The sequence below is a fragment of the Linepithema humile genome, chromosome 2 (genome assembly GCF_040581485.1).
Source record: "Linepithema humile isolate Giens D197 chromosome 2, Lhum_UNIL_v1.0, whole genome shotgun sequence".
Lineage (NCBI taxonomy): Eukaryota > Metazoa > Arthropoda > Insecta > Hymenoptera > Formicidae > Linepithema > Linepithema humile.
The window spans coordinates 19,818,511-19,845,574 of NC_090129.1; the positions used below are offsets into that span (position 1 = coordinate 19,818,511).

The following is a 27,064-nucleotide window of genomic DNA, read 5'->3' on the forward strand; positions in this document are numbered from 1 at the left end:
TGTTTGTGTTGAATGCCTGTTCCTGCGCGTATTACGTTGTCCATCATCCCTCTTTTTATCGCAAATATTTTTCAATTAAAAAATATTGTATTATTCATAATTTTAATGTATAAAACTATTCTTGTATATATGTTTAAACTTTTTAAACAATCTTATTTATCTGTCTACATAATGCTAAAACTTGATTTATAGTAGAATAATTTTATATTTTTTAATTTTTGAACAAATACGTACTCTTTATGAATCTATTGTTAGAAAAATACATATTGATGAATATCAAATTATAAATTCCTTTTTTTTACTGAAATATATTGCCTTGCTGATTTTGATATCTCAAGTAAGATTGATTGTTGCCGCCAAATAATTTATGTAATTAGCCTGCCGCCATGTTTGATACACTGTTTAGACTAATGCATGATTCACACTGCATTTGCATCCAATGTTCGGTATCCAATAAAAAAACTTGATTTTCTAGAAACAAACATGGCGTTGGGTATAGTTTCTAGATAGCGCATTTTGCTATTGGATATTGACATTTTAAAATCGGACATCAGACTTGGCGTTTGACTATGAATTGTTCATAATAAGAGGGTCTCTAATTGTATAAATTGTATAGTACATTAACGATCTCGATTAATGTTTGTCGAACATTTTAACCGTTTTGATTGTTTTTTATTCTGCGAATAGATCTTTCTTTTCGATGCGATTGCAAGTGCAACAATGAAGAATTCAAGTCCTGTAAATGAGTATTTCGAAGGTATTGAAGAAGTTTATCATTTTTATCGTGATTATCAAAGTTTGTCATCTTTCTTTTTCGAAACGCCATAATCTTATAATTAAATTTGAACTACATATCTTTATTTTTAGTAAATCAAGCATTGCGATTGTGAATTTATATATCAGTAATAGAAAAGCAAATACAATTACAATCTAATTACATAGTAAGTTAATAGAATAATATGATTATCTCTACAGCTTTTCCAAAACTGCTTGGCTACGATTGCAGCTATTGTAGCAACATTGCAATCTTGTAAATTGTAATGCAAGAAAGAAGTTACAAATCTTCAGTTGCTCATGTCGAAATGATTTATTTTCACTTTTCTATCCAAGGTGAATCTTTCTTTATATACAACAGTATAAAACAGTATAAAATACATATAATTTCAATATCTTTGAAATTTCAATTTCAGAATAATGCATTTAAACCAAATAATTTTTGAAGAGAAAACTAATATTTAATATTTGTATATACATTTGCAGGTAGAGAACATTTTCGTTTCCTTTTCATCGGCCAAATTCGCATCGCGCGACTGTAAAACGATGCACTTGAAACGCCCAGTAAACGCATTTGCGACAGACCTGCGCCCGTCAAGCAGCAGTTGACCCGTGCAGTAGTTTTCACCGTAGTGCACCGTGTTGTAGTGGCTGCTGTATCGCGCCGTCTCGCGCGCCGATAGATATTCAGTGTACGCGTTTGTGCGGATTCCTCCGTTTCATTGTCATCGGCAGGACAACTCGCGGGGATCGATGAGGTGAGATGCGAAAGGCATCCAGACTCCGGATCGCCCAGGTGAGAGTCACACGCGGAGGGGAATCTCGCGAAAAAGCGCACGATCTAGGGTAAGGGAGTAGCAACCTCTTGGGGCCAGGGCCAGTGATCACGTGACCCGCTGTGTTTACCAAAATGGTGAACGGCCGTGCGCTACGAACGACTCTGCGTTCCGTCCGTACGGGCACGGTCTCGCACAACTATTGAATGTATAAATAGCCGTAATCAGCTGTGCTCGTGTGCACAGGACAATACGCGCCGTGCGATACGCCGACGCGCACCTCGGACACGGTGTCGCGGCGCGCGAGTCCTCCGGGCGAGTCGATCATCCCGCGCGCGTCGTTCTCGTTTCTGGCGTCTCGCTCGCGCTCCTCTCGTCTTCTCTCTATACGCGGTGCGGCAACACGCTCGCGCGAGTAAAAGTTTCGAAAGTGGATCCGCGGACGGCGGGTGTGTGTTGTCCACGGTGCGTCGTAACGCACAACGCATCACGGTTGTCGCGCTACGGCGTCGTGCCTGGCCGAGTATTTTGGGCGCGATTACGAGGTATGCCACGACCCGACGCACTGCGGTCACGGTACGACGATCATCCTCTCGCTCGTCGCGTGCGATCCCGCCGTGATCTCATTGCCGCGCAACGGTATCCCGAGTATATATTTTACGTGCCGGAATCCCGCGATGTCGTCCGTTCCGCTCGTCACGCCAAGCTTACCGCCCATTCGCACGCTGTACGTACTGTAAACTCACCACGGGATCTTTATTTCTTTACATTGTGCCACTAAGGGGGTGACCCGAGGCTTCCAAGGCCTAATTCTATTCGCCAATAATGCTGAACTCGAAGGACATTAGGTACGTTCTCTGCGATAATCTTTTTTCCAACTTGTGATAACTGCGATGACAACCATGCGGGTAATCAGGGTTAATGTTATTCCAACTTTTGTTTCTTATCTCTTTTAGTAGCAGATGATCTCTGATATAGTTTAGTGCAAATGAAAAGCACTTCAACAAAGGACATCTAAATGCCAGGAGGTGTCCTCGCATAGCACTGAGTGCTGCGGCCAGGCATTCTTAAACATGGCCACGTATCAAGTCGACTACCAGTGGTTAGTGCATGTTTTGGTATTTCTTTTTATTCCTTTCCAAGTTAACGTTTGCAAGTTTGCGTCAATCATTGTGACTCGTTGCAGGGCTTATTCCATAATGGACTCATCTAGGATATCCACTTTCCTAATATCAATCCTATTGATAGTTTACGGTAGTTTTCGATCTCTAAATATGGAGCAAGAAGCGAGGGAAAGAGAAAAGGAAAAGGAGCGTAGTAACTTATTGACTGGACTTACAAGTAATAGCGGCACTGGCAATGCGGATGGCGCTAATGGAGGAAGAGTTCAAACTCTGGATACGATGCATGCTCTCTGTCTACCTCTCGGTGCTTCCATTTCTCTACTCGTCATGTTTTTCTTTTTCGACAGTATGCAGATGCTTCTTGCAATTTGTACAGCCAGTAAGTTTTATACTGAATTTCATATTTGGAGTCAGTTTCATTCGAGACACAGTATTTCCCGTAACAGAGTTTGTGAGTTTGACATTTGTAATGAGTAACACGAAAATGATGTTGTATGTTTGCAGTTATAGCTACAGTTGCATTGGCATTCCTTTTATTGCCCATGTGTCAGTATATCATTAGACCATGCTCGGACGGCAACAAAATATCCTTCGGTGTTTGCGGGAGATTTACGGGGGCGGAATTACTCTCATTTTCGCTCAGTGTGAGTATAGTATGCATCTGGGTCTTGACTGGACATTGGCTGCTGATGGATGCGATGGGTATGGGCCTGTGTGTGGCATTTATTGCATTTGTTCGACTACCTAGTCTCAAGGTTTCCACGTTATTATTAACTGGACTGCTGATTTACGATGTCTTCTGGGTTTTCTTTTCGTCCTATATATTCAGCACAAACGTAATGGTTAAGGTGAGTCTTACAAACCTCATTTATAAATTAATTCTATACAAATTGTTTAAATCAAACATAGAACATTAACATTCTTTGGATATCGACGGTGCTACTCACGTAGAGTCCATGTTTTATTTCGACAACTCGTATACGTAACAACTAGTATTTATATTATTCTTGTGATACACTCTAAATTTATCCAAGCCACTTTGTATCGCATTGTCCTTCGTACAGTGATGCATTGTAAGATAAAAGTAAACTGAATTGCACAATGTGTCCACATAATATTCGTACGCAATATCTATAAGCCATCTGCCGAACAAATCGTGGCACTCATATAACAATATGACCTTTCTAATCTATATTGCTTTTTCTACAGGTAGCAACTAGGCCTGCAGATAATCCAGTAAGTCTCGTGGCTAGGAGATTACACTTAGGCGGCGTGGCGAGAGCCGCGCCGAAACTACCTTTACCCGGCAAACTGGTTTTCCCGTCGATGCATCAAGCGGGACACTTCTCGATGTTGGGCCTTGGCGACGTTGTTATGCCGGGTCTCCTACTCTGTTTTGTGTTGCGATACGACGCGTACAAGAAGACTCAGCTATTGCCCGGCGGCTGCGAAACTGGAGTACCACCGCCGCGCCACTTCAGTCGGATTAGCTATTTTCATTGCTCCTTGATCGGTTATTTTCTTGGTCTACTTACCGCCACTGTAAGCTCTGAGGTGTTCAAAGCTGCGCAGCCTGCCTTACTGTACCTTGTGCCCTTCACTTTATTGCCATTACTCACGATGGCATATTTGAAGGTATTGTTTATTCATTATTTTTCCTCTATCTGTCTTTCTATATTATTTTGTAACGAAGAATTAGAAACTTGCGAGAATTTTCTTTTATATTTTTACAAAGAAAAGATTTATTTCAGATTGAATCATCTATAAACGAGAAAGATGATATTTTGCACATGTACTGTTAATTACATTAAGAAATGATTTAAGAAATTTTATGTTAGTTCCGATTATGTAAAATTGTCTTTCGCAACATTTCTTTTTAAAAGAACTTTAGGGATGTACATGTTAAAAAATGATGCAAAACAAGATGCAATAAGATTATAACGTGTTAATTGTTTGCAGGGAGATTTGCGTCGAATGTGGAGTGAACCATTCATATCTCAACCACCATCGAAACATATGGACGTTTGACAAGAGTCATGGTTTTCTGTATATTGTGCTGTATCGGAGGCGGAATTCTTGCGTGAGATTCACCACCATGTAACTTCACACTCTTGTTTTCATCAATGTCATTTAATGTAAGTAATTTTTCTACACATACATACATACATACACACACACAGGCATACACGCGCGCGCAATACATCCATATTCTTTTTAAAGTCAATATGACGTATAGAGGATAATTCAGATCTAAGGCTCGACGCAATTATGTGCGGTGTAAAAAAACACACCGTATAAATAATTTAAATGTAATATAATGTCACGAATGTAATGTTAGCGGTGCAAAGAACTTTTTACCGAAACAATTAGAGGACGGAGAATTCTCTGCGAATATTCCTGGAATGCCAAATGACACGTATATTGCTGGCATTCTTTCTGTGTCTTAACTTGATGTTTGAGTATATTAATAGATATTGTGCACAGTAGTTAACGCAAGCGATTATCGTCATTTTCAACTACTAAGTAATAGTTTAAAAGGACTATGTATCACGTGGTTAATTTAACGAACGAAAGATCTTTCACTTCTACCGTAGGATCGATAATGAACAAATTCTCGAAATACTTACTTTCTATTCGAACAAAATATAGATAAAAAAACTACTCTTCTCTCTCGTAAAATTCAGTTACAAATAGTCGGAAGACTCGTATTCCGAGATATCACATTTTGATTCGCTGTACTCAATCTATTTACTTCCGAGTATCTATTAATAGAGTAATTCGTGAACTCTTGAACGTTTGGATAAGAATTCAGTACATACGTGCATGTAGGTTGTGACTTTGTTTTAAAGTTGGTTTAATATACTGAACAGAGAATATAGCGCTAAAAGTAATTATACGTATTTATTATCATTTTAAACTTAAGGGCACAAATTCGCGAATTTACAGTAATCAGTGGCACGCTTTTCTTCTTTCGGATATCGCGTTTCGTTTCGCTGCTTTCTCATCGATAGGACAAAACTATTTCGAAGAAATTGTTTGTCATTCTCAACACACGAGTAGGTTATAATAGGGAACTCTGTCGTTAAAAATGCGATTTACAGGGATGTTTGTTTTTTAGATTAAAAAAAATCGCTTTTTAAACAAGCTCTTGCTATGGATAGGCTGTCAGAAAGACTTTATACGTTTATTTAAGGATAAGACTGAAGATTATAAATCTATGAAAGCCAATTTATTAAGTGACTTCTGAAAGATAAACGAGTTTGTCCATTCTACCTTTCTCTTGGATCAATTTATAGTGTCGTAGATTAATGAAATAGCATAATATATTCTAATATATAATAATATTACATTGTCTAAGAGAGGTGGAATAATAACTGCTTTCATATTGTTTCTTATACTTTAAAATAGGTTACGCAATTCTCAGTCACAAATCAATTAGATATTTAACGATTGCTTCAACTTTTTTGTATTATACTTAGCTAATTATAAATTTATATACGTATGCCAGAATGACAATTCACAATTTGTGTTCTTTGGATAAACATTATTGTATCTTCACAGATTTTTGAAAATAGTACTTTTTTAATCGTAGAAACCTGATAGACAAGTATAATCGAGAGAAAGCGAACTATTCAGCGATCCAAACTAATTTAATCTGTACACTTGTATATTAATGTAGAAAAACGAACACGGAACCTGAATTCTACCTGAATTAGATCTTACAATGAAGGCATCTTTAAGCGTATCATTGGATAGCATCTCGTTAACTTCGTAGCGATTATAGTTTATCATTCTTCATTCGTTTACCTGTCCATAGCACAAGCAATTTATTCTCCATCGTTGTCACGTAATTTCTTAAACGAATTTCTAACATTTTATATAATAATTGCTTATACGATAAGTAATGTAATGAATTTTTCTCGTTTTTTGTTACTCGATCGGAGAATTATTAAAAAAAAGTTGCGTTTGTGAAAAATTATTTATTTTAAACGTATTTGTTACATTTTAAAGAGTGCTTGATGCACATATTATTGATTTCTCAACTGTATAATTACATTTTTTGGTTTTTTTTTTGTTTTTTTTTATATAAATATCTACTGCGATACAATCTTTATACTTTTGTAATATTTAACGTACATTAAAAATTTTTTCTTCCAATGTACATACGAATAACCTCAGGAGGCAAATTTTGCAGTAGCAAGATTCGCGTTATGCCTCTGTGAAGAGATTTTGCTTATTTAAGCAAATAATCGAATACAACGTAGCGTGTATCTCTAAGAAAACGGTCGAGTTTTCGAGCATAGGATTAGTGCAATACAATTTGTAATTTATACCGCGACAGGATCATGACATTTTTGTTGCTAAAGCAATTTTGTTTCCCCCCGATTTGCTTACAACGACTCCTCCCTCGATGAGTGTTTTTGTACAAAAAAGAAAAAAAAGAAATTAAGGCATAATACTATAGAAAGTGTTTATAGTAAGGTTGCAGCTTGGTTTTTGGCAAAGATGAAAGACACGCCGACTGTATACATTTGTTCTTCTTCTATAAGCGACGCTTTATCGAACGTCCTTAAGTCTGATTTATTTATGGACTAGGATTACAAGCACTGAAAATGCTCATTATGTAAACTGGAAGTGTATATAAAATGAGTACTCAACTCTGTGTCCTTCAGCTTTCCCGCAAACTAAGTGAACGAGCTAAAAGGAAATATATACTAGTGATACGTATGATAGAGAGAAAGAATGATGAAGGAACAGGTTTAAATGAAGATCAAGAGTTGAACCGTATATATATATATAGAGAGAATATTATTAAATGCTGGATATTATAAGTAATATTCTAAGAGCACTTGCTTGTACTGTTGCAATTCTTGACTTGCATGTGTACAGCTATGTACATTTTTATATATAATAAAACCTGGCCATTTTCACGTATGGTCACGTTTGAAAAGTAAAGTTATTGATAACAAATTCGCATGTGTTTTTCTTATCGCCGTTTTTATTAAACGTGTCTTTCAATTTAAACAGCGGTTCCTACTTCAAAACCTGAGTATTCGCCTGCAATAAATTAACTTCCGAGAGAAATTTATAGTATACAATTTTTACTCCGTTGTCCTAAGTTTCGACAAAAGTTTTCCTGTCACTTCACTCAATAACATTTGTCACATTATGGTTTCACAGTTCACACGTTAGTTTGCCCCATCGTCACATTGTCCAAGTTCCTCTTTATACTCTCCAAGTCCTTCATATCTAACACCGCAGTCTCACATTTGTAAACCACCAAAGAGTGATAAAAGTGAACGACGAAAGCGACGAATACTATTAGCACGGGAATGACTATCACAGTGCTGGCAGTGGCAGCGGTGAAAGAATAGTCCCAGAACTTCACCCAGCAGAGGATAGCCACTTCCACCAGAAAGAGGAACAGTCCGAGTATCGTGGAGAACGCCCAGGCCAGCTCGATGAAGCCGCGCATTCTCTCATGCGGCGACTCCGTCACAAGCCGCGACACCTGAAGCTTGCTTACGGCTTCGATGTTGGGTAAAAGATACGTGCTTATCATCAACGCGAAGATGTGCACCGACACCAAGAACGTAGTGCAGACTGCGAACATTACGAACAGCCATTCTGGCACCTCGGTCGGCTCGTTGATTTGCAGTTCCACCATCGCCACCTAAAGGGCCAGGGAAAAAAAAAAGGAAAACTGAAATACGATATTTGCTAGTCATTGTCGCGAACGACGTCGGAAGATGTTTACAGGTATTGCGAGAAGTGAAGCGGATTAAAGAAAGTGATATCTGCCTTATATAACCATAGATGTGCATGAAGATTACATAGAATTGTCGTCAACGTCAATTTAACCATTTTCAGGAAACGTTGTGTAATCGCGTACAGCCCGCTCTGAGTTAGATTTCCAGGAAAACAGGTCTATTTAAATGATCCTCAAGAAATCTTAATGATTATAAAATACTTCATATTTCCAAATTTTATAAGAACTATTTATTATGTTTCGATATAAGTTTATGATCTTTCTAGATTTTAGCAATTTTAAGTAATTTATTTTTTAGTCGCAATATCAACTTTGAAATTTTTTTCTCAACGTAGTTAATATTAAATTAAATGCAATTTCTCTCTAATTTACTTTACATCAAAAGGTTATATATAGGCAGAAAAAGTTATTTAATCCATTAACTGTTATAATTTAACGAAAAACGATTTATATTTAAAATATATATCAAATTAAAAACTTGTATTTGTGAAATATGAATTAAGAATTATTTGCGGTCACCAAAAAGTTCTATTCTAAATCTTAAAAAATTTAGATTCTGAAAAAATATCCCTTAAAAATATGACGGGTAATGGATTAAATGTCTTTATATTACATGTAAATATATTATTATCATATTACTAACATAAATCATTATACTTACCATTGCGAATCCACTAAGAAGCTCGGATGTTGTTGCGGTTGCTTTCAGCTTCGCCCTGCTCATGTGGAGTCTCCTCCATGAGAGACTTTCCGGCCCGTCCTGCTCGTCGGGTTGATTGTGAGACGAGGATGGCGTCGGCGGCGGGTTTTGCGAGCCCGTGCACGTACAGCAACACGTGTACGGCGCACCGTTGCCCAAAACGTTACTGTTCAAGTGCGGACTAGAATACGGGAGGCTGCTCACCGATCTCATGTCTAACGATACGTATCTATTGTTGTTGTATCTGCTTCTAGGAGATAAAACCAGCTCGCTCTGAACCGGGTACAAGGTGCTCCTAGAGCTGTGCGTGGAGAAGCTCAGCTCGCTCATTTGAAACTGCTTCGCCGGCAAATATCCTAAAGACTGCGGTTTGGATCTAGGCGCGGCGTAAGAGAGCTTCCACGGAATGTCGCTCTGAGTCGACTTGTTGAACTTGCTCCTTGTGTCCTCCGCCATGTCGTTGAGCGCGCTGCTGCTGGACATTTTTTCCCGCCGGACACCGTCGGCGAAGGCGTTCATTTTCAAGACGGGATTTTCCGATCGGCGGTAATTGCGCGACGCGGAAAAACTGCACGCTTATCTCCCTTAGTGTGCTCACACATTCAGCTCGCCGTACGTGCCTTCGTCATCCTCGGTACATAAAAGCGGCACAAGTATTGGAGATATGCAGATTATATCAAGGTGTTACACCCCACACAACTCACTTTTACCGTTCGCACGAATTTTTTTTGTGCACGGTTGCATACTACTCGCTTGGACTAGGAATTAACGCACCAACACACCGCACGGCGATTTATTACTGTACAAGATTGCACAACTGAAAGCGTGACATATGGTATTGCAAGACGCTGCCGCTTTGTAAGTGACATATTATTTCCCCGGGATGGTGTTTAAAGCGCACGGCGGATGCATGTGTCATGTGTGCGCGCCTCGGGAGACGTCGAGCGGCCGCGAACCTGTGCGCTAGAGCTCCGGCCAAAGACTGAAGGATCGCCTAGTCAAGGTACGCGGACATGACGTGCCCGTCTGAATCATAACAATAGTATTAATTACCTTCGGGCCATATCTGCGACATAATAACCGACCGTGTGGCCTCCCGATCGTGTGTGTATTGCGAGTGTGTGGCGATACGTGATCCACCTCTCACGTGCCCGCTAAAAGATGCCAGTGTTGCGGCCAATGACGTTTATTTTTCCGTCTTTGAGACCCTGATAAGGCAATTAACGCGGCGAAAAAAAAAACCGCCAGCGATCCGTTAAACAAAGGATGCGAATTGTCGATCGGGAGATGATTGTTCGCAGCGCGAGATAAAGCGCGAAAGGTATAAACATCACATGAAATCCTTATCTCGCATTTTTTCCTAATTACTTGATATTGAATTTTTTCAGCAACGCCAGAGATTGCCGTGCACCGTTAAATATAACGCAGTATCATTGTAAATGAGATTAGTCCTCTTGGCAAATATACGGTGCCTTCGCCTACTTGGCAAATATAATAAATGACGGCATTATTTATGGAGTTCTCCGTTCTGACAGCTGGAATTAATCACTTGGATCGCGTTATACGTATATATATACCACGTAATCATTGGAATATGCAGAGATCTGGTATAACATGTTTGGACTACGAGAGGTAGCTTAACGGTCATTTTACATTCTTTTTTCTCTTCCACACAAGAGGGAATTACTTTTTGAAGCTAAAAACTCGCAATTATTCTTCCAGCCGGCACTTTGGTATTCAAGCAGCGTAAAGTATCCCATCAACTCTTTCGCGCGTCTTTATTTGTCGAACGTAAGATATTTCAATAGCTTACATCATGCGTATACATTATAACATGTATGTGTAGTGATAGCAGTCTAATATTTAAAACTTGTGTCTGTATATTCATCAAAATATACGGAAATTTTCCACCTGCAATATCGAGTGGTTTAAATCGCGATTTTAACTTTAATGAATTTTAACAGTAATTTAAATTCTTTAATGATTTATCTCTCATTTCTTCAATTTTCAGCATTTTATATTTTGATTGCTAAGAACTTTGAATTCCAACTTGAACTTTGAATGAAACTAAATTCGATGAACTAAAGTCCATTTAGAGTTTGAAGAAATAGTTGTTATCTATTTCTTTCTTAAAACTTGGCTTTTTTATCTCGAAAAATGACCTTCCTTGTCATCTACTCATAACTCGCAAACTCGGAATAGTTATTTAATACCTGTATTAATCTGTGAATCATATTTGCGTAACAATTAGAAACTCTTAATAAACATTTAAGTCAATGACACATGTATGCATATATTTCAGGGATACAACTATAATGTTTTTATATTTTTCAGTTTATTTAAAAAAGATAAATCGTCATCCCGGAAAAATCTGGCAAGCAATCAATTGCGTTCATTAATAAAATGTGTACTTACAGAAGCACGTAATGCGTGTTTCTTGGTGATATCGATGTGAGAATTGTTTACCAGATAAGAGCAGCGCGACAATATGATACTGCAGTACTTCTGAATAATCTGATAGAGCACACCGGTATTTCGCTAAGACGCACTAACGTGCTCTTTGAAAGGAAGGGTTTTTCCCCGATTCTCCGCCTTTCACGCATCGACCTTTCGCGAGCAAACTGGTTTCAGCGATTATAAAAACCACATTCACTGTAAATCACGTGTATCACATATATACTTTTATCACAATGGAGTGATGTTTACATTTCATTCTTTTCTAAAGCAGCATAGACTCACGTTTCTTTTCAAACAATTCCGCCCAGAATTGATAGCGCTCTCAAATATATGTTTCTCAGTCTTAAAACTTTGTATTAATAGATCGGAATTTATATATATAAATATATATATGCGAAAACTTTGGACTGGTTGGTGACGAAACCAAACTATTGAAAAATCAAAACAAGTTATGCAATTTGTATGCTATAAAAGTTACGTGGCTACTTGCGTGACAAAATGCTGACAAAATCTTGTAACAAATGCGTGACCAATTCTTTGAAAGTCAGGATTGGATTTTGTCACACATAAGTTATGTACATAAAATATACGTAGTATGTTTTTTTTTTTTTTGTAAATAGAGAATATATTTTCGAAATATTCAAACTTTTAATTCTCTACTAAGGATATTTGCTACAACAATAATTAATTTGATAATTTAAAAATGTTATCTATCAAGATATGTGTGTGATATACTTAGAGATTATTATATAAACGTCATAGAAATCTTAATAAAAATGTCACATGTACTTATATTAACATTCAAAGAAAAGTCAAAATGTGAAAGGATTTTTTTAAATTCCTAAGTCAATATTCCTTTATTTTTTGATTTTGCAAAATCAAAATAATAAAAAAGAAATGCATTTGTTGTAGAGAATTAAATACCATGATCTTCAGTTTTGCTATACGTGTATTAAATGTTTTAATGTTGCTTTGTGAGCCGACTAAAAAGATATAATATCACGTAACTTATGTAATTTCTATGATATTTTTTATATAATGTTTAAGTACCCTACCCATATAATTATCGTTATTATCGCTGATCTGATGTATCTTTATTGTTACTTGATTAGTATGAAATAAAAGGAATTATAGAAGTGTATATAATTATTAGATATAATCTGCGTCGTGTATGTGTATTGTACATGTGACAAATAAAATTATTAAGTGTTTCTCTCGCATATTGTAGATGATTGCATGCGCAATTTTTCATTGCTACTGTTGAAAAGTAAACACGGAAATTGATGTATCTGTCATCGCAAAAAATAAACAGTATTTTTTATACTTGAAATTCAGCTTGATATGCGTCTCGCAAGAAAAAAAATATGAATAATACCGTGACAGTGTCGCATTAAATATATAATTGATTTTATACAACATATATATTTTTAAATACAGGAAATGCAGCTAAAGAAGATAAGTCAGCTGTGCAGATTTGCGCTTTCTGCACTCTGCACCTTTTATCCATCCCTCTCTCTCTAAAGCTGAAACAATATCGTCTCATTTTGAATGCAGCAAGTGTAAGTGAAACAAACATTGATGCGCTATTTCCTTCCTCATGCTGCTTGCTGCTTGCGTCTCAAATCTGGCGTCACTAACGCTACCTATGCTGCGACATTACACAAATTTCGAGCGAAGCAAACAATAACAGAAGCTTTTGACTTGCAAATTTTCCAGAAGACGCGATCTTTCTGGAGTGGTTCATGACGCGGTAACAATAAATGAGACGAGAAGCAGCTGTTATAACGTACAAGAAGCATCTACACGATCTTTCACAGAGAGACGTTACTACGCTCGATCGTGACGTAAGACGATTGTAGGTTAGCGTCCAACAAGGGAAATTTGTTGTCATTACCGTCACATTGGTCTTCGTTGTCAATTGAATCACCGAGTTTAAAGCACAGAGTCACCTTCGTGACTGCCGTGAAGAAAAAGCAGACGTCATATTAATACATGTGTCATTTCTCGAGATAGTCAATACCCTGGAGTCGCGAAACTCGCATCCCAAACAGAGTGCACTCCCGGAGCCGAGTACATCTCAAATGACAGTAAGCGAATTTGGGTCAAATTCTTATGCGAGTTTCAAAGAACGGGAATATCGAATTGTTTCTTGCCGAGCAATCTTCAATCACTGCTGCATGTGATGTTTTTCTAATTTGTGTATGTTTTTGTTTTAGAATACTATGGGTGGAGCACACTTGTGTACGTCGCAGTCCATCTTCCAACAGATGATGAACCCGCAAAATGCACAGCAGCCACAACAGGTTGAACCTTGGCTGCAAACATTGCAGATACCATGTCCAACGATATCCATCCCTTGGAGTGTATCGAGCTCGCAACAACCGGAATTGATTACCTTTACTGGCAGACCCAATTACAAACCGGTATTTCATCACAAAAGAAAACTAGAAACGGAATTTGGAGATACGTGAGTGATGCAAGCTTTAGATCTCTCTAGTTGATCGTCTGTGTGATAAAACTCTATAATATGTGGTCTTCTAAACAGGTGTCTTCAAGCAAAGCAATTCATAACGGAGGAAAAAATGGCTGCACACTTCAAAGATCTGCGCATTAGTTCCAGTCATGAGTCTGAGAATCCAGTGCCATCAACTTCCACAGGTACATCGTCCCTGCCTCATAAGCAATCAAATATGGATTTCGATGTTGCAGTAACTGGCGAACAAACAGACGAAACACATCCGAGATTAGTTATTTCAGAGGAACTGAAGCGAATGCAACAGGAACCTATTCTGCCATCAGCTATTCTGTCCAAATTGTGAGCATAAATTTTCCACTAGCAAAAAAAAAGAAATAATATAAGTATAAAGTATAAAAACTAAAGATACCTAACATATTTGTCACTCCACTTTCTAAAGAAGCTAAATCTGATGTGTTTTTTTTTTTTTCAGAGAGAGACCTTCAATGGCTTTGGTTCTTTGGGAACCACCGAATAAACATCTTCGCGTTCTGCCATCAAGAGATACTCCGACGCCCATCCCGAGCATATCTATTGACAATAATAGTAACAATAATAATAACAGCGACGCTATTCCCGATTTAAATAACGTATCACCCAGTGCCCCGTCAGTGTTCGAGCCAATGGAATTATGAAAATCTCTGGTTAGTACAGCCATTTTATCTTTGCATATATCGAGAATGAAAAAATATATATTGTATGTTTCACTGAGAAGAGGGGGATGTTTTAATAATCTGCAAAATGTGAAGTAGATTAGAATAAAGAATGAAATATGCTTCATATTTTTTATTGTATAATAATCATTAAGATAATACATTTTCGTATATTATTTTCGTTTCATAATCTTCGATGTCTCCAATTTGCTTTGTCCTAATTTTGCAAAAATCATAATCTATTGTTTGTATATTCTATATGTATTATGTGTTATAAATTGTACTATCTTTTATTATATGATTTCATAATCACATGAATTATATATCGAGAAGTAAAAAAAAGGCATTTATCTATAGTATTTTTGATTTGTTATTCTTTTTTTGTATTTAATCTCCATAAAACTATGTAAAACTTATATTACTAATGATATCTTTTCACTTTATATTCCGCGTGGTACAAGGTTGAGTGAGTAAATATTAATAGACGAGGTAATAACATATAATGAGTGTTTATTGTGAATGATTGAATACATGTATGCTAGTTTTGCATTAAAATGCGATTATGATACAACGAAACTATGTTTAGAATTCTTATATCATTATAAACTCATTCCCAGATACATGCTTTATTTTTGCAATCGTTTATAAAACAAAAAAAATGTTTATATAATGTAATCAGTTAATTTAAAAAAAATTGATCTTTTTTGTCTACACTAATGATTCGTCCAGTAGATCTTGCTTCTTCTTCGCTGTAATTTAGCCCGTAATTAACATTTTTATTTCTAATAGACATACAAAGAATAAAGACGTCTAAAAAATGTGCACTAATGACGTGATTAATTTAATCTGTTTTTATGAGAGAAACATAAAAATAAAAAATTTCAAGAAGGAATCGATTAATTAAATCGAAGGAACGCAATACGTAATAAAAATTTGCATGAATCTTTACTTATTTTTTTATATCAAGATTTTATTTCATAAATACAGAAAATTGTTGCTTTTGCCTATAAGTTTAGATATACATATATACATATTTACATATATATATATATATATATATATAATTTTTTTTTCAATATAAACATATTATTTTCAAGGTATAATTTAGGCTCTCGTGTATTCTTCCTCTTCAACTTCGAGGGGTATGTCTTCTGTTAAAAGCTTTTTGAATAGTGTAGGATCTATCATCGGATCTCCGTTGATTGCGGCAGCAGCTTTGTCGTTGTCCAATATCGTGACATGGTTACCCTCGACGTAGTGTATTTCCATCTTATCTCGTGTAACCTGCACAGTTTTGATTCGAGAATTATTATTTATCGATTTGAAAGAAGAAAAATAAAAATTTTTTAAAGTATACAGAGAATGCACGATACCTTGCGCAGATTATAATCTTCCTCGGCTAAAACAATAGAAGGTTGCGTCGGCTTCAAGAGCATAATAGACGTGCTGCGTAACTGCGGCAAGAATGATAAATCGTAATTGCGGAGAGCGACAATGTGGCTGTAAATAGTTCTGCACAGTTCCTTGAAGTTTTCGACGGAAAGCGGTAGATTGGCAGAATCAAATTGCAAAACCAAGTTGTCCAACTTCTGTTCCCAGGTCGCGCACCTGTCGAGATCTGAGAGTAGCTGCAATAAAGAAAGAGAATATGACTTTACAACTGATTACAACTGAACAAGAGGATCAAGAAAGTATTTTAGTAGTTGGTAAAATCTACCTTTCCACTCGCGACCGGTTGCACAGTCTCCATTATGCTCAGCAAGATATTGTTTTGAAGTTCTTGTTCTGTGGAAGACGGCAGATATTGCTCTAGCATCGATTTTAATTGCAGCGGGGCGCCGTCGATCAGCACTAGCCGACCGGTCAAGCCGTGGTCCTCCAATTGTCTCGCCAATTCGATAGCAATCAACGCGCCGTACGAGTATCCAACTAAAGCAAAACTCCTGCGCTGTTCCGCCTTTGGTAAAACGTACTGGAAATTGAAACGCAGTGTCAGTACACAAGTGTCTTTCGGCTCAGGAGAGATATATAAACGCTAATTGTTTTTTGCTTTATATATATATGTACATACTGGTAAAAGAGCTTGAGCGATTTCCGGTATGGATGCATTCTGACGTCCGATATGGCGTTCTGCGTACTGCAAAGCTAAGGCTATGGGCTTGATTCTCGACGCCAGCGGTTCGAACACGTGTCCGCAACCTTCAAAGCCCGGCAGGAGGAACACTTCGACTTTACGTGGATTCTGTTTGGATTGCAGCTGCAGGCAGACCTCCGGAGTCATTTTCTCATTATCCATTATTCGGATTAACAGCTGCATGCCCGAAATCTCGGTCAGCTGCGTATCGCTCTGCGGTTGCATCTTCTCCCGCTTTACGTCCTTGTCGCGTATCTCCGCGAGTTTGGCGAAGTTCAGATTGCGAATGTCCTGCGCGGTGAGGAAGATGTCGAATTCTCGTTCAAGCGTTTGCTTGATCTCCACGGCCATCGCCGAGTCCATGCCGAGCTCGGTTAACGACACGTTCTGAGCTACGCTGTTCAAATCTTTCACGCCTGCAAAAATATCGGAGAAATGTGATTGTTGTAGACGAAATATATCTTGGAATATAATCTGCGGGAAAGTGATATTCATATTATCGAATTTTTATATAGTAAAATTCTGATTACAGAATGTGTGGCAAATCTTGAAGTAACATTACGGTAATAATCTCACCCATTATATTCGCTACGGTATCCACGACATCGATAGCGTCATGAGCATCCACGCGCTTCTCAGCCACCACCATGCTTGTCACCACCGGACGATTCTGCAGCAAGAAGTCCTCCAGCTTCTGCAGGCAGGAGGATACCTTCTGCTGCAACTTGCCGCCAATGACGAGCTCCTTGTTGCTGTCCTGCCATTCGGCGACGAGGCCAACCTCTCCGATCGCGCCCCATTGAATGGCCAACGCGGGCAGACCATCCGCCGCTCGCTTCTCGCAGATTCTTTCCATCACGGAGTTGGCCATACCGTAATTCGTCTGTCCGGCGTTTCCTCTTCCGCAAGAGGCCGACGAGAAGACCACGAACTGCTGCAGTTGCGGGCACAGTTTCCTGGACAACTCGTCCAGCGTCCTCGTGGACCAGGCTTTCGCCTTGAAGGACGCCTCGAACGACTCCCGCGTTTGGTTCTTGCAAATGCTGTCCTTTAGCACCACGGCGAGATTGAAGATGGCGTCCACCGGGCCCTGCTTCTCCGCAGATTTCAGGATAAACTCGCAGTCCTTGCGATTCGACGCGTCGGCGCCCGTGATGATCAGCACGTTCACACCGTACGACTTCCACAGATCGACTCTCTTGCGCTGGTAACCGGTCTTCACTCCCGTTCTCGACGTCAACACCAGGTTTCTGGCGCCCCGAAGTATCAGCCAGTCGGCTAACTCCAATCCGAAACCGCCTAATCCGCCTAAGATGAGATAGCTCTTCTGGCTGTCGCAGTAATATCGCGGCTTAGCCATAATAGGTACAGGTTGCTTCTTGATCTTCTTCTCGTCGCAAACCTTCAAGATTACCTGTGAAAGCCGCAAGATCGAGAAATTTGTTAGTTTTCAGTGAATTTCTGGCGAATCAAAAATACAATCTTTTATTCCAACATTTTAACCGCAGTCGATGCTTGTTGAGACAGAATTGTAAAAAATTTACCTTGCCCATGTGCTTTCCGGCCGCCATGTATCTGAAGGCTGCCTCTAACTCGTCCTTTTCGAAGACTGTTCTACCGATTGGCTTGACAGTATTGCTTTTGATGCCATCGGCCAGCAACTTGTTCAGCTGCATCTTCTCTTCTGTGGCGCTATTAAATATATTATCCAGCAGAACTCCATGAATACTGATTTCCTTCATGAAGATCATCATCCCCAGAGATGTGTTCGCCAGTGCATCGAACTTGCCGATTTCAAGGAAACGACCACACATCGCGAGACAGCGGACCGACGCCTGAAGCTTCTCATCGGTCAAGGAATTGAGAACAATGTCCACTCCGGCGCCATTCGTCCGCTGAAGCACCATCTGCTCGAAGTTGGTTTCGCGCGAGTTACCGATGTGGTCGTCCGGGATCGACGGGAAGTTCTCGCGGATAAACTTGCGCTTCTCGGGCGTCCCCACGGTGGTGAACACCTCGCAGCCTTCATGAAGAGCGATGTTAATTGCCGCTTGGCCGACGCCGCTCGTGCCGCAATGAATGAGCACCTTTTCGCCCTTCTGCAAGTTGCCGTAAATGTACAGCGCATAGTAGCATGTCGCGTACACGCATGGCACGGTCGCCGCGTCCTCCAGCGACCAATTATCAGGTATGTTCCAGGATAAGTTTCTGTCGGCATCTATAATGTTTGCCATAGCTCTGAAAGTGCGAAGATTGTTGCTTTTAAAGTGTTCATCCAGGGACTTTTTTTTTAGGAAAAAATATAGTGACACAAATGTATGATTATTGGTATAAAAAAATAATGATTAAAATTTATGCAGCATACAAAACATCAAAGATTTCTGCGAGATTTCTGACAATCGTAGATATGTTTGTGAACTTGAAGAAATGTGCCAAAACTTTAGTGCTTTTATCTTATATCGTATAATCTATTTTATGCCATTTCTCTTTTTAAACGAGTATAATTGGATTGTGTAATTCTGAAGATATGCAATGAGTGCATTTGACAAAAACGTTACCCGTTTTCGCAAAGTCCCATCACACGACGGCCGGCAGAATCGATGCCAGCATACTCCAAACCGATCGAATAGTCATTGAATCGACTGTGCGATGTGTTTATATCGAGATTGAGTTTTCCCGTAGCAAACATGACATCTCTGAGGTTGATGCTAGCGTACACTACATGGACGTGATTCGTTTTGTCGGACTCAGGGCGTATGGCACCCTCGATCCAATGAAGTGAGCTTAAATCACCGCGAACCTATGCGTGGAAAAGAATTTTTCATTTTCACATAGATATTTGTGTGTGGAAAATATTTATTTAAGCATTTAAAAAAAAATAAAATTTGACATAAAATTAATAACCGTAAATGAACATCATCCAGAAAATTAAAATTACCTTACGTTTTCTACATACCGTTTGGTCAACGAATCCATGATGAACGAGCTTTGGTTTCAGGCTCAATTCCAGCTGGTGATGTCTGTAGGATCCCCATATTTTTCCCGGCCGCAACACATTGATAGGCAAATCAAGCTGAAGCTGTTCCGAGTACAAAGGGTTCTTCAGAGAGAACTCAGGCGCGTCGGCGTCCTGTATCAATACTCCCCTGATCATTTCTCCACCCGGCTCTTTTCTCAGACAGTTGACGAGGCCCAGTAAGCCAGACTCGAAGTTCCCGGCGCTGACGAGTATTATTCTCACATTATCGGTGTTGTCGCTGTTCATAATCGCGTTCAGTTTCTCGAGCCAGCTGAACTCATTGTTGTTAATATGAACGACTTCCGTCTTTCTAGTCTGCGTCTCTTTCTTCTTCAAGAGTATGATACTCTCTTTGCCGGTGTTCTTCTCGAGAATCACGTCCAGCTGATGTTTAGAGAGCGCCGAGAGATTTTCCGGTTTGAGCGATCTCTCCCGCGTCAGCACGAAGCCGCCTTTTTTCAGCGCCGGCAGAATCTGCTGCAACTGGTCGCTCTTGGCTCTCGTTAAGAGCCCGACGCCAATAGCGAGCAGAGCGTTCTCGTCTTTGGATAGCTTGCTGATGTCCACGGAGTTCACGTTCGGGGGTAACTCGTCGCTATCGGATTGATCGGACGGTGCTGCCAGAATCACGTCCGCCTGAATCAAGGGCAAGTCGCCCAGAATCTCGGCGAGAATGGGCGACGCTAATTGATTCGCCGCCAACTTGTCAACGCTGTCGATCGCTTCGATGATCTTCACGTGAACGGTCTGATGATGCTCAAGCGTGATATGCGTGGACAGTCTCACGGCCTCCTGCAGGGAGACTTGCGCCCCGTCGCGATGCGCCACGAACTTGTACTCTTCGACGACCGGCTCGCTGGCTGGCAGCCGACGCGGCACGGAAGTCGTCTTGGCGCTACGAATCTCGACCCCACCCGATATTATGATGTCCCAATCTTTGTACATATGTACGGGCAATTCTGCAACGAGCAGCGACTACTTTATACTCAATCTAACGAGAGAGTTGGGTAATAATAGTGAGATTACAAAGCGAACAAGAGAAAGTGTATGAACTTACGTCTGTCTTCCGAGCTTAAGTTTTTGACTTCTTGTTGGTGATGCTTGGTATCGATCACGATCTTCTGTATTCTCGCCGGCATGTACAGATCTCGCGTGTCTTGTCCCAAAATCATGAGCTGCAGCATGCCGTCCATGTACGTCGCCCAATTATTCATCCAAGCGATGTGTCCTTTCTTTCCTGACATCGATGCGCTTTTCAAGGAGCGGAAAGCTCCCGCATATTGATAGCCGCGTAGTCTTAGTTCCTTATAGATGTCTTTAGTGACCATCATTTCCTCCTCGTCGTCGTCCTCCGGCAACATCGTAGCCAGCACCTTCTCCTGCGCGACGTTCGACGCAACGTGAATATACCCGCTTACAACCTCGGTGTCGTCTTCTGATATTTCAAATCTCCCAGTGCCTGTGAGTACACAATTATCATTGTTAAAATATAATTGTAATTTTAAAAATATATAATATAAATCTATAATATTCACAGAAATCATTATGAATATTCTTATGCAAATAAAATGTTACATGCGTATTTATTGAATACATATATTTTGAGATTAATAAACTCGTTAGAAAATTTATATATTTATCTCGAAATTCAATATTTATCTTCAAATTTGTGTGCATCAATAGTACAATTGCAAAAAGGTGTAATTGAATGTACAAAGTATACCGTTGAGCATCGATTTCAATCATTATTCAATAACTAAACATTGTTAGCAATATTTCTTGATGTCGTAAATAAATGGAATTATATTTGACACTACCGATTTTGTATTGCACATAATTTATGAAATATAATAGATGGGTCACATATGTCAATTTTAAGACTGCTTCAGTACATCTAGCGTCGACGATTCATAGAATTTCATATCGCTAGACGCAAATAGAAATTACCTTTCTGAACCATCGCCGTTAACTGGACAGTGCCTTCTTTCGGAATACGAGTAGCACGCGTGAAGAAGACATCTTCGAAAACAACCGACATTTCTGTGAATGTTTCATTCCGCAGCGAACCCATGATTTCCCAAATTAGAACGAGATACCCCATAGCAGGTATCAAGTTCTCCCCATCAATCACATGACCGGCCATATACTCATAGGTTTCATCTTGCAGCGAAATATTGAGAATTCTCTCCCCGGAATTGATCTTCTTTTGGGTCTTGTACGTTGTTACGTACCAGTCGTCGGAATGTTCCCACCTAGAAGGTTAGTTCAACAAAACAATAATTTCGTAACTCATGATTGAGTGTTAGATGAATTTTAGTGTATCGATCAACAATAATTCACATGTTGTTGCAATTTTATTAAACGAAAACTTCATCTATATCGATTTATTTCAAATGGCCGGATGCAGCATTGTTCTATAATGAAAGAAGGATAACATCCTACCTAACGGAAGGAGAGATCATCGGAGTACCACAGCTAACCGGGAACTCGACAGGCGGAAAGAGACTCGCAATATCCGGTTGCAGTCCAACGAGGTAGAGCTTTCCAATTGCTTGCAGAACGACGTCGACGTTGTCTTTGTGGCCGCGTTGCGTGAGCGCGATGTTGGTGACTTCCGAGCCGAGGGACCGTCTCAGGATAGCTTGCAGGAGGCCGTGAGGCGCGATTTCGATGGTGATTGCATTTTTCGGGATCATGCGCGCCGTTTCCTCGAACAGCACAGGATTCAGGAGATTGTTGGTGTGATACTCGGCGGATGACAGCTTGGCGGCCGCAGTGGACCACTTGTTGCGTGGCACAGATGAACTAAGCCATTTCGAACTGCGCGGCTTCGGCTCAAGTATCACCTCGTTCAGGTAAGCCAGGAGTTTCGGTCCGGCGGGCGCAATGTAACGGCTGTGGTAAGGTATGTTGCTGCACGCCACTTCCTTCGCGAAGATCTTCTTAGCCTGCTCAGACATATAAACTGTATTAAAGCAAATTCTTGAGGGAAGCAATTTCAACAGACTTAACGAGTAGTCGTAAACTGGCAATGAGAATCGTGGTAAGATTTGTAATAAAAATTCGTGAAAGTTTCAATTCATTAATTTTGACGAGCTAAAAATTATTTTAGCGCCGCTCTACACTTGATGAAATCTTGCGTTTAAATGTTTGCATGGAATGTTTCTCCGCAGGCTGGAAATCTGCCTTTTTCAAGTAAACAAACCTGCAGTTCGGCAACGAAGTTCTTCATGGACTCGGCGGGTCCACTAATAGTGCTGCTGTCCGAAGAATTGTGGCAAGCCACTTCGATGTCCGGGGGACACAGATTTTTAACGTCCTCGTAGCCGAGACCGACGGCCGCCATCGAACCAAAAATCACTTCAGTTTCGATGGACGCTAAACCTCTCGAGTACGCCGACAGGATCATCTGCTCGGCGGTGAAGCACCCGTCCGCGTAAGCGCAGCCGAGTTCCCCGACAGAATGACCGATGATGTTGTCCGGTACGATGCCCACTGACGTGAGGAGATCAACTAGACCGATCTACAAAATGCATATTGCACAAAATCCGTGCTGCACGATGAAGAAGAATAAGCAGCGTTAACCTTTTTAATAATCGTATGCGACTTACCTGCACTGCCGCGATACCCACAAACGAGTGCAAAATATTATCAAAGATAGATTTGTCCGTGTTCGTCAGAATGTTGATAATATCTATGCCGCGCGGTCGTAAAACGGCATCACATTTCTCGATGGCTTTAGCGAAGACGGGGAATCTCATCAGTTGAGTGCCTGTTTTTGATATAAAACTTGAATTGGTAAAAACTTTTCGAATGAAACATAATCATACTGTTGAGGCTGAAATTAATAGAGAAATGCGTACCCATGCCAGGCCACTGCGATCCCATTCCCGAAAATACGAACCAGATCGGTCTCGTTGCTCCCAAGTAATTTTCTATTTCCCTGATCGGCTGCTCCGAAATCTTCGAGCCGACTATCGTGTATCCGCGATACAGATGTCCTTGGATATCCTCAGTGTGAATGTCATGCAATAGACGAACATACTCCGTGTCCACTGGATGCTTTTCGATCTACAAAAATAAATTTAAATTTGCACAATTAACTTCTGATCTTAATCGCGATAAATACTTGATGATTTTTTTCTGATCTTTCACAGAATGCCTATTGTAAATTCTTTCTCGTTTTCTATATTTTATATTATTTTCTACATAAATTTAATTTTAGAGCTTTCTCAACATCTCATTGTCTTATGATCTTTTACTTACATCATTTAGGAACACTTGGACAGCATTCTCATTACGTCCAGACACCACTACGAGTCTCGGTAGATCGTCAGACGGAGCTCCATTGTTGATCTTTTTCTTTGGATTGGATTTCAGTAAGACATGGGAATTGGCACCTCCAAAACCAAACGAATTAACGCCCGCGTATTCTATTTTGCAAGGTGTCGGCTCGGTGACGACTTTCAGTCTGCCTTCTTCGAGAGCTTTCACGCCTTTCCGTGGCCGGTTGTAATGCAGATTAGGCGGAATTTTATCACATTCCATTGCTATTATCACCTGGAAATTGTCGAATTTATTGCTATACAACATGCAATTTATTATATATTTTCGAAATTACTAACTAAAACTTTTCATCTCAGTAATAAATAATTTTTTAAAACTACCGCAATTCTCTCTTTTTGCTCTTAGTTATTTTTAAACAGAGACAATACAGGACAATTAAATTCGACTTTTATCTTATTACCTTGGTAATTTGACAAAGACCGCTAACGGGTTCGGTATGGCCCATATTGGACTTAACAGAGCCGATCAGCAGAGGTTCGGTTCTCTTGTTACAGATGACCCTGTCGATCGCGTTGATCTCCTCGGGATCGCCGGCTTTGGTGCCGGTGCCGTGGCACTCCAGGTACGACAAGCTGTTCAGCGACACGCCGCAATCCTCGTAGCACTGCCGCAGCAGCTCACCCTGCATCAAGGTCGATGGGAACGTGATGCCCTGTTCCTTATAACCGTCGCAATTCGACTTGGCATAGACGACTCTCGCGTAGATTCGTTTCGCGTGTTTCGCCTTTTGCAGATACATGACGGAGATCGCCTCGCTGCGGGCGTAGCCGTCCGCATCGGCGTCGAAGGACTTACTGCGACCATCGGACGACAGGACCCCTGCCAAACATTATTGTTAAAAGATATTGCAAAGTGCAAATGTTTCTTTTCAATTCGTTGATTCATCTGAAAGTCATTCCAGAATCTCGCACAATTTTACTCGCGGAAAGAAAAATATTGTACAAAATAATATTTTGGAAAAAGTCAGTAAAAGTTGCAATATTTCTTTCTAATCTTTTTTTTTTGTGTAAAAATGCATTTTTTGACGAGTCTTAATTTACACAAACTGTGTTCTTCTTAGTGAAAATTTTAATCTTCGCGATAAATCTTTACAGCGACTCGTGCAAAAATAGAATTATACATTTGAAAATTAGACAATAATGAAGAAATAGTACCTAGACGAGAGAATTGCAGCGATACGTAGGGATGAAGACACAGGTTCGCTCCACCGACGATAGCGGAGTCGCACTGACCATCTTGCATTGCCCGAAAAGCATGTTCCAAAGCGAGTAGACCAGAGCTGCAAGCGGAATCCAGAGTGTAAGATGGTCCGACCGCTCCCAGCCAGTAGGAAATTCTATTTGCCAACATAGCTCTGCTGCATCCAGTAATTCCGAAACCGTTAACCTAATTATATAAAATAATTAACAATAGAAAACAATTTATTTTCAATTTACATTAATTTTGGATCAAGAAAAATAAATTTTTTATGATTCGTCCATTTTTTTGGTATGATTTTATGATACTGTCATTTTTTTATAATACTATACGCAGCGAAGATTCACCTGTAGCTTTTCATAGAACCAAGTTTTTTCAGATTCCGAAAAACACGCGCCCATGAAGACGCCCGTACGCGATCCGCGTAGTTGTTTAGGATTTATTCCCGCGTCAATGACAGCTTCATAAGCGTGTTCTAATAACATTCTGCACATCGGATCCATGGTGTGGGCCTGTTTGAAGTGGACACCGAAGAAGAGCGCGTCAAATTTACCGACAGCATTAATTTTTCCAGTTCGCTGAGGAATTTCCGGATGATCTGCCGGCGTTAAAATAAAAATAAAACACGTATAATAAATCTTCGCACAATAGCATAATAATTCTTAGTTATTCTATCATTTTAATAATAAAGTAATAAAGTAACTCTTAATCATTTTCATAATTTCCGAAATAATCGCATCTGTTCTAAAGATAACTGGCACTTAGAGTTATTAATTACCCAATTTCCAACGGCGATCATCGCCTGTGACCAGATCGAGTTTATCGAATAAATTCTTCTTCAGCACTTCCACATTATCAGATTCTGGAAATCTACCGGCAATACCGGAGATAACGATTTCCTCCCCAGGCTTAGGCTCGTTGTACAGTCTATTGCTTCTTTTGATCGCAGGCATTGCTCTCTGAAGATTGCTTCTTAATTCGGTGAAAACTTATATACGTATCGTTGAAGTATTATTTCAATTAGTATTATTACAATTGGGACGAACGATTTTTATTAATCCTGTTCGATTGCAGCACATAGAAAGTAATTTCGTTTGGCACGGAAATTTTAACCAGCGCGCTATTACGAAGTACAACTGAGGAACGAGGCGAACGAAATCCTTTTATAAAGAATGACATCCCTTCTCTTTATAATATAAAATGAATTAGCTACTTTGAACTTCCTGTGTACATTTGCATTGTGAAATGTATCAAGGCGCGCATGTCGATGTAGTTTTTCATTATTTCAAGTACTACAGATTATATGGCGTATTAATCGCAATCGCAAACAATCGCAATCACGTATTTAAATTTTTAAGCTTAATGAATTTATGTTCTTAAAAATATATTGCGTATAACATAAAATGTGTAAATAATGTATTAAGAATTGTATGTATATATACGTTTCATCATTTGCTTTCTTTAACATTTTAAATATGTGAGTAACTTTTTTCCATTCTTTTAATAGGTTTAATTATATTTTATACATATCTTTTTATACTTTTATATTTTTGTGTTTTTATAAAATTGATTATTTCTGATGCCGGAGACCAGGAATA

At 39.5% G+C, this 27,064-nt stretch overlaps 4 protein-coding genes across 8 annotated transcripts; 2 read left to right on the top strand and 2 right to left on the bottom strand.

Annotated features, from left to right (window-relative positions):
* The first annotated feature begins 654 nt into the window (after window positions 1–654).
* SppL (signal peptide peptidase-like protein) lies at window positions 655–7,645 on the top strand. Of its 5 annotated transcripts, none has more exons than XM_012379018.2 (9): window positions 655–757; window positions 976–1,110; window positions 1,261–1,570; window positions 2,333–2,398; window positions 2,507–2,652; window positions 2,737–3,053; window positions 3,179–3,522; window positions 3,884–4,309; window positions 4,634–7,645. In XM_012379018.2, exons 5-9 carry the CDS (start codon window positions 2,624–2,626, stop codon window positions 4,700–4,702), a joined length of 1,185 nt encoding a protein of 394 aa, XP_012234441.1. In that variant the 5' UTR covers window positions 655–757; window positions 976–1,110; window positions 1,261–1,570; window positions 2,333–2,398; window positions 2,507–2,623; the 3' UTR covers window positions 4,703–7,645. The 5 variants fall into 5 exon arrangements, with proteins under 5 accessions (XP_012234441.1, XP_012234442.1, XP_067204741.1 ...); XM_012379019.2 differs by having other exon boundaries at window positions 2,510–2,652; XM_067348640.1 differs by having other exon boundaries at window positions 1,261–2,398.
* Window positions 7,646–7,653: 8 nt separating this feature from the next.
* Window positions 7,654–10,270, bottom strand: LOC105679154 (calcium release-activated calcium channel protein 1-like). The gene is made up of 2 exons (XM_012379020.2): window positions 9,106–10,270; window positions 7,654–8,348 (listed from the first exon to the last, which is right to left on the bottom strand). Exons 1-2 carry the CDS (start codon window positions 9,661–9,663, stop codon window positions 7,857–7,859), a joined length of 1,050 nt encoding a protein of 349 aa, XP_012234443.1. The 5' UTR covers window positions 9,664–10,270; the 3' UTR covers window positions 7,654–7,856.
* Window positions 10,271–13,173: 2,903 nt separating this feature from the next.
* On the top strand, window positions 13,174–15,345 carry LOC105679155 (uncharacterized). Its single transcript, XM_012379021.2, has 4 exons — window positions 13,174–13,688; window positions 13,818–14,068; window positions 14,147–14,416; window positions 14,550–15,345. Exons 1-4 carry the CDS (start codon window positions 13,683–13,685, stop codon window positions 14,749–14,751), a joined length of 729 nt encoding a protein of 242 aa, XP_012234444.1. The 5' UTR covers window positions 13,174–13,682; the 3' UTR covers window positions 14,752–15,345.
* Window positions 15,346–15,713: 368 nt separating this feature from the next.
* On the bottom strand, window positions 15,714–26,616 carry LOC105679169 (fatty acid synthase). Its single transcript, XM_012379052.2, has 19 exons — window positions 26,245–26,616; window positions 25,814–26,064; window positions 25,424–25,655; window positions 24,670–25,088; window positions 24,189–24,482; window positions 23,786–23,993; window positions 23,534–23,694; window positions 23,128–23,445; window positions 22,365–22,870; window positions 21,870–22,174; window positions 20,980–21,381; window positions 19,860–20,881; window positions 19,462–19,703; window positions 18,448–19,141; window positions 17,480–18,317; window positions 16,841–17,319; window positions 16,487–16,741; window positions 16,143–16,397; window positions 15,714–16,053 (listed from the first exon to the last, which is right to left on the bottom strand). The coding sequence occupies exons 1-19, from the start codon at window positions 26,417–26,419 to the stop codon at window positions 15,874–15,876; spliced, it is 7,236 nt and encodes a 2,411-aa protein (XP_012234475.2). The 5' UTR covers window positions 26,420–26,616; the 3' UTR covers window positions 15,714–15,873.
* Window positions 26,617–27,064: the final 448 nt, after the last annotated feature.

Excerpts from the sequence above, each read along its gene's own strand:
- SppL (XM_067348640.1), top strand. The coding sequence starts at position 2,624 with ATGGCCACGTATCAAGTCGACTACCAGTG. Across the intron at positions 2,653-2,736 it reads TATCAAGTCGACTACCAGTG|GGCTTATTCCATAATGGACT; the intron begins GTTAGTGCATGT and ends GACTCGTTGCAG. Across the intron at positions 3,523-3,883 it reads GCACAAACGTAATGGTTAAG|GTAGCAACTAGGCCTGCAGA; the intron begins GTGAGTCTTACA and ends CTTTTTCTACAG.
- LOC105679154 (XM_012379020.2), bottom strand. The coding sequence starts at position 9,663 with ATGAACGCCTTCGCCGACGGTGTCCGGCGGGAAAAAATGTCCAGCAGC. Across the intron at positions 8,349-9,105 it reads TTCTTAGTGGATTCGCAATG|GTGGCGATGGTGGAACTGCA; the intron begins GTAAGTATAATG and ends CTGGCCCTTTAG.
- LOC105679155 (XM_012379021.2), top strand. Across the intron at positions 14,069-14,146 it reads GAAACGGAATTTGGAGATAC|GTGTCTTCAAGCAAAGCAAT; the intron begins GTGAGTGATGCA and ends TCTTCTAAACAG. Across the intron at positions 14,417-14,549 it reads TCAGCTATTCTGTCCAAATT|AGAGAGACCTTCAATGGCTT; the intron begins GTGAGCATAAAT and ends TTTTTTTTTCAG.
- LOC105679169 (XM_012379052.2), bottom strand. The coding sequence starts at position 26,419 with ATGCCTGCGATCAAAAGAAGCAATAGACTGTACAACGAGCCTAAGCCT. Across the intron at positions 24,483-24,669 it reads GTCTTTGTCAAATTACCAAG|GTGATAATAGCAATGGAATG; the intron begins GTAATAAGATAA and ends GACAATTTCCAG. Across the intron at positions 16,054-16,142 it reads AAGATTATAATCTGCGCAAG|GTTACACGAGATAAGATGGA; the intron begins GTATCGTGCATT and ends AAAACTGTGCAG.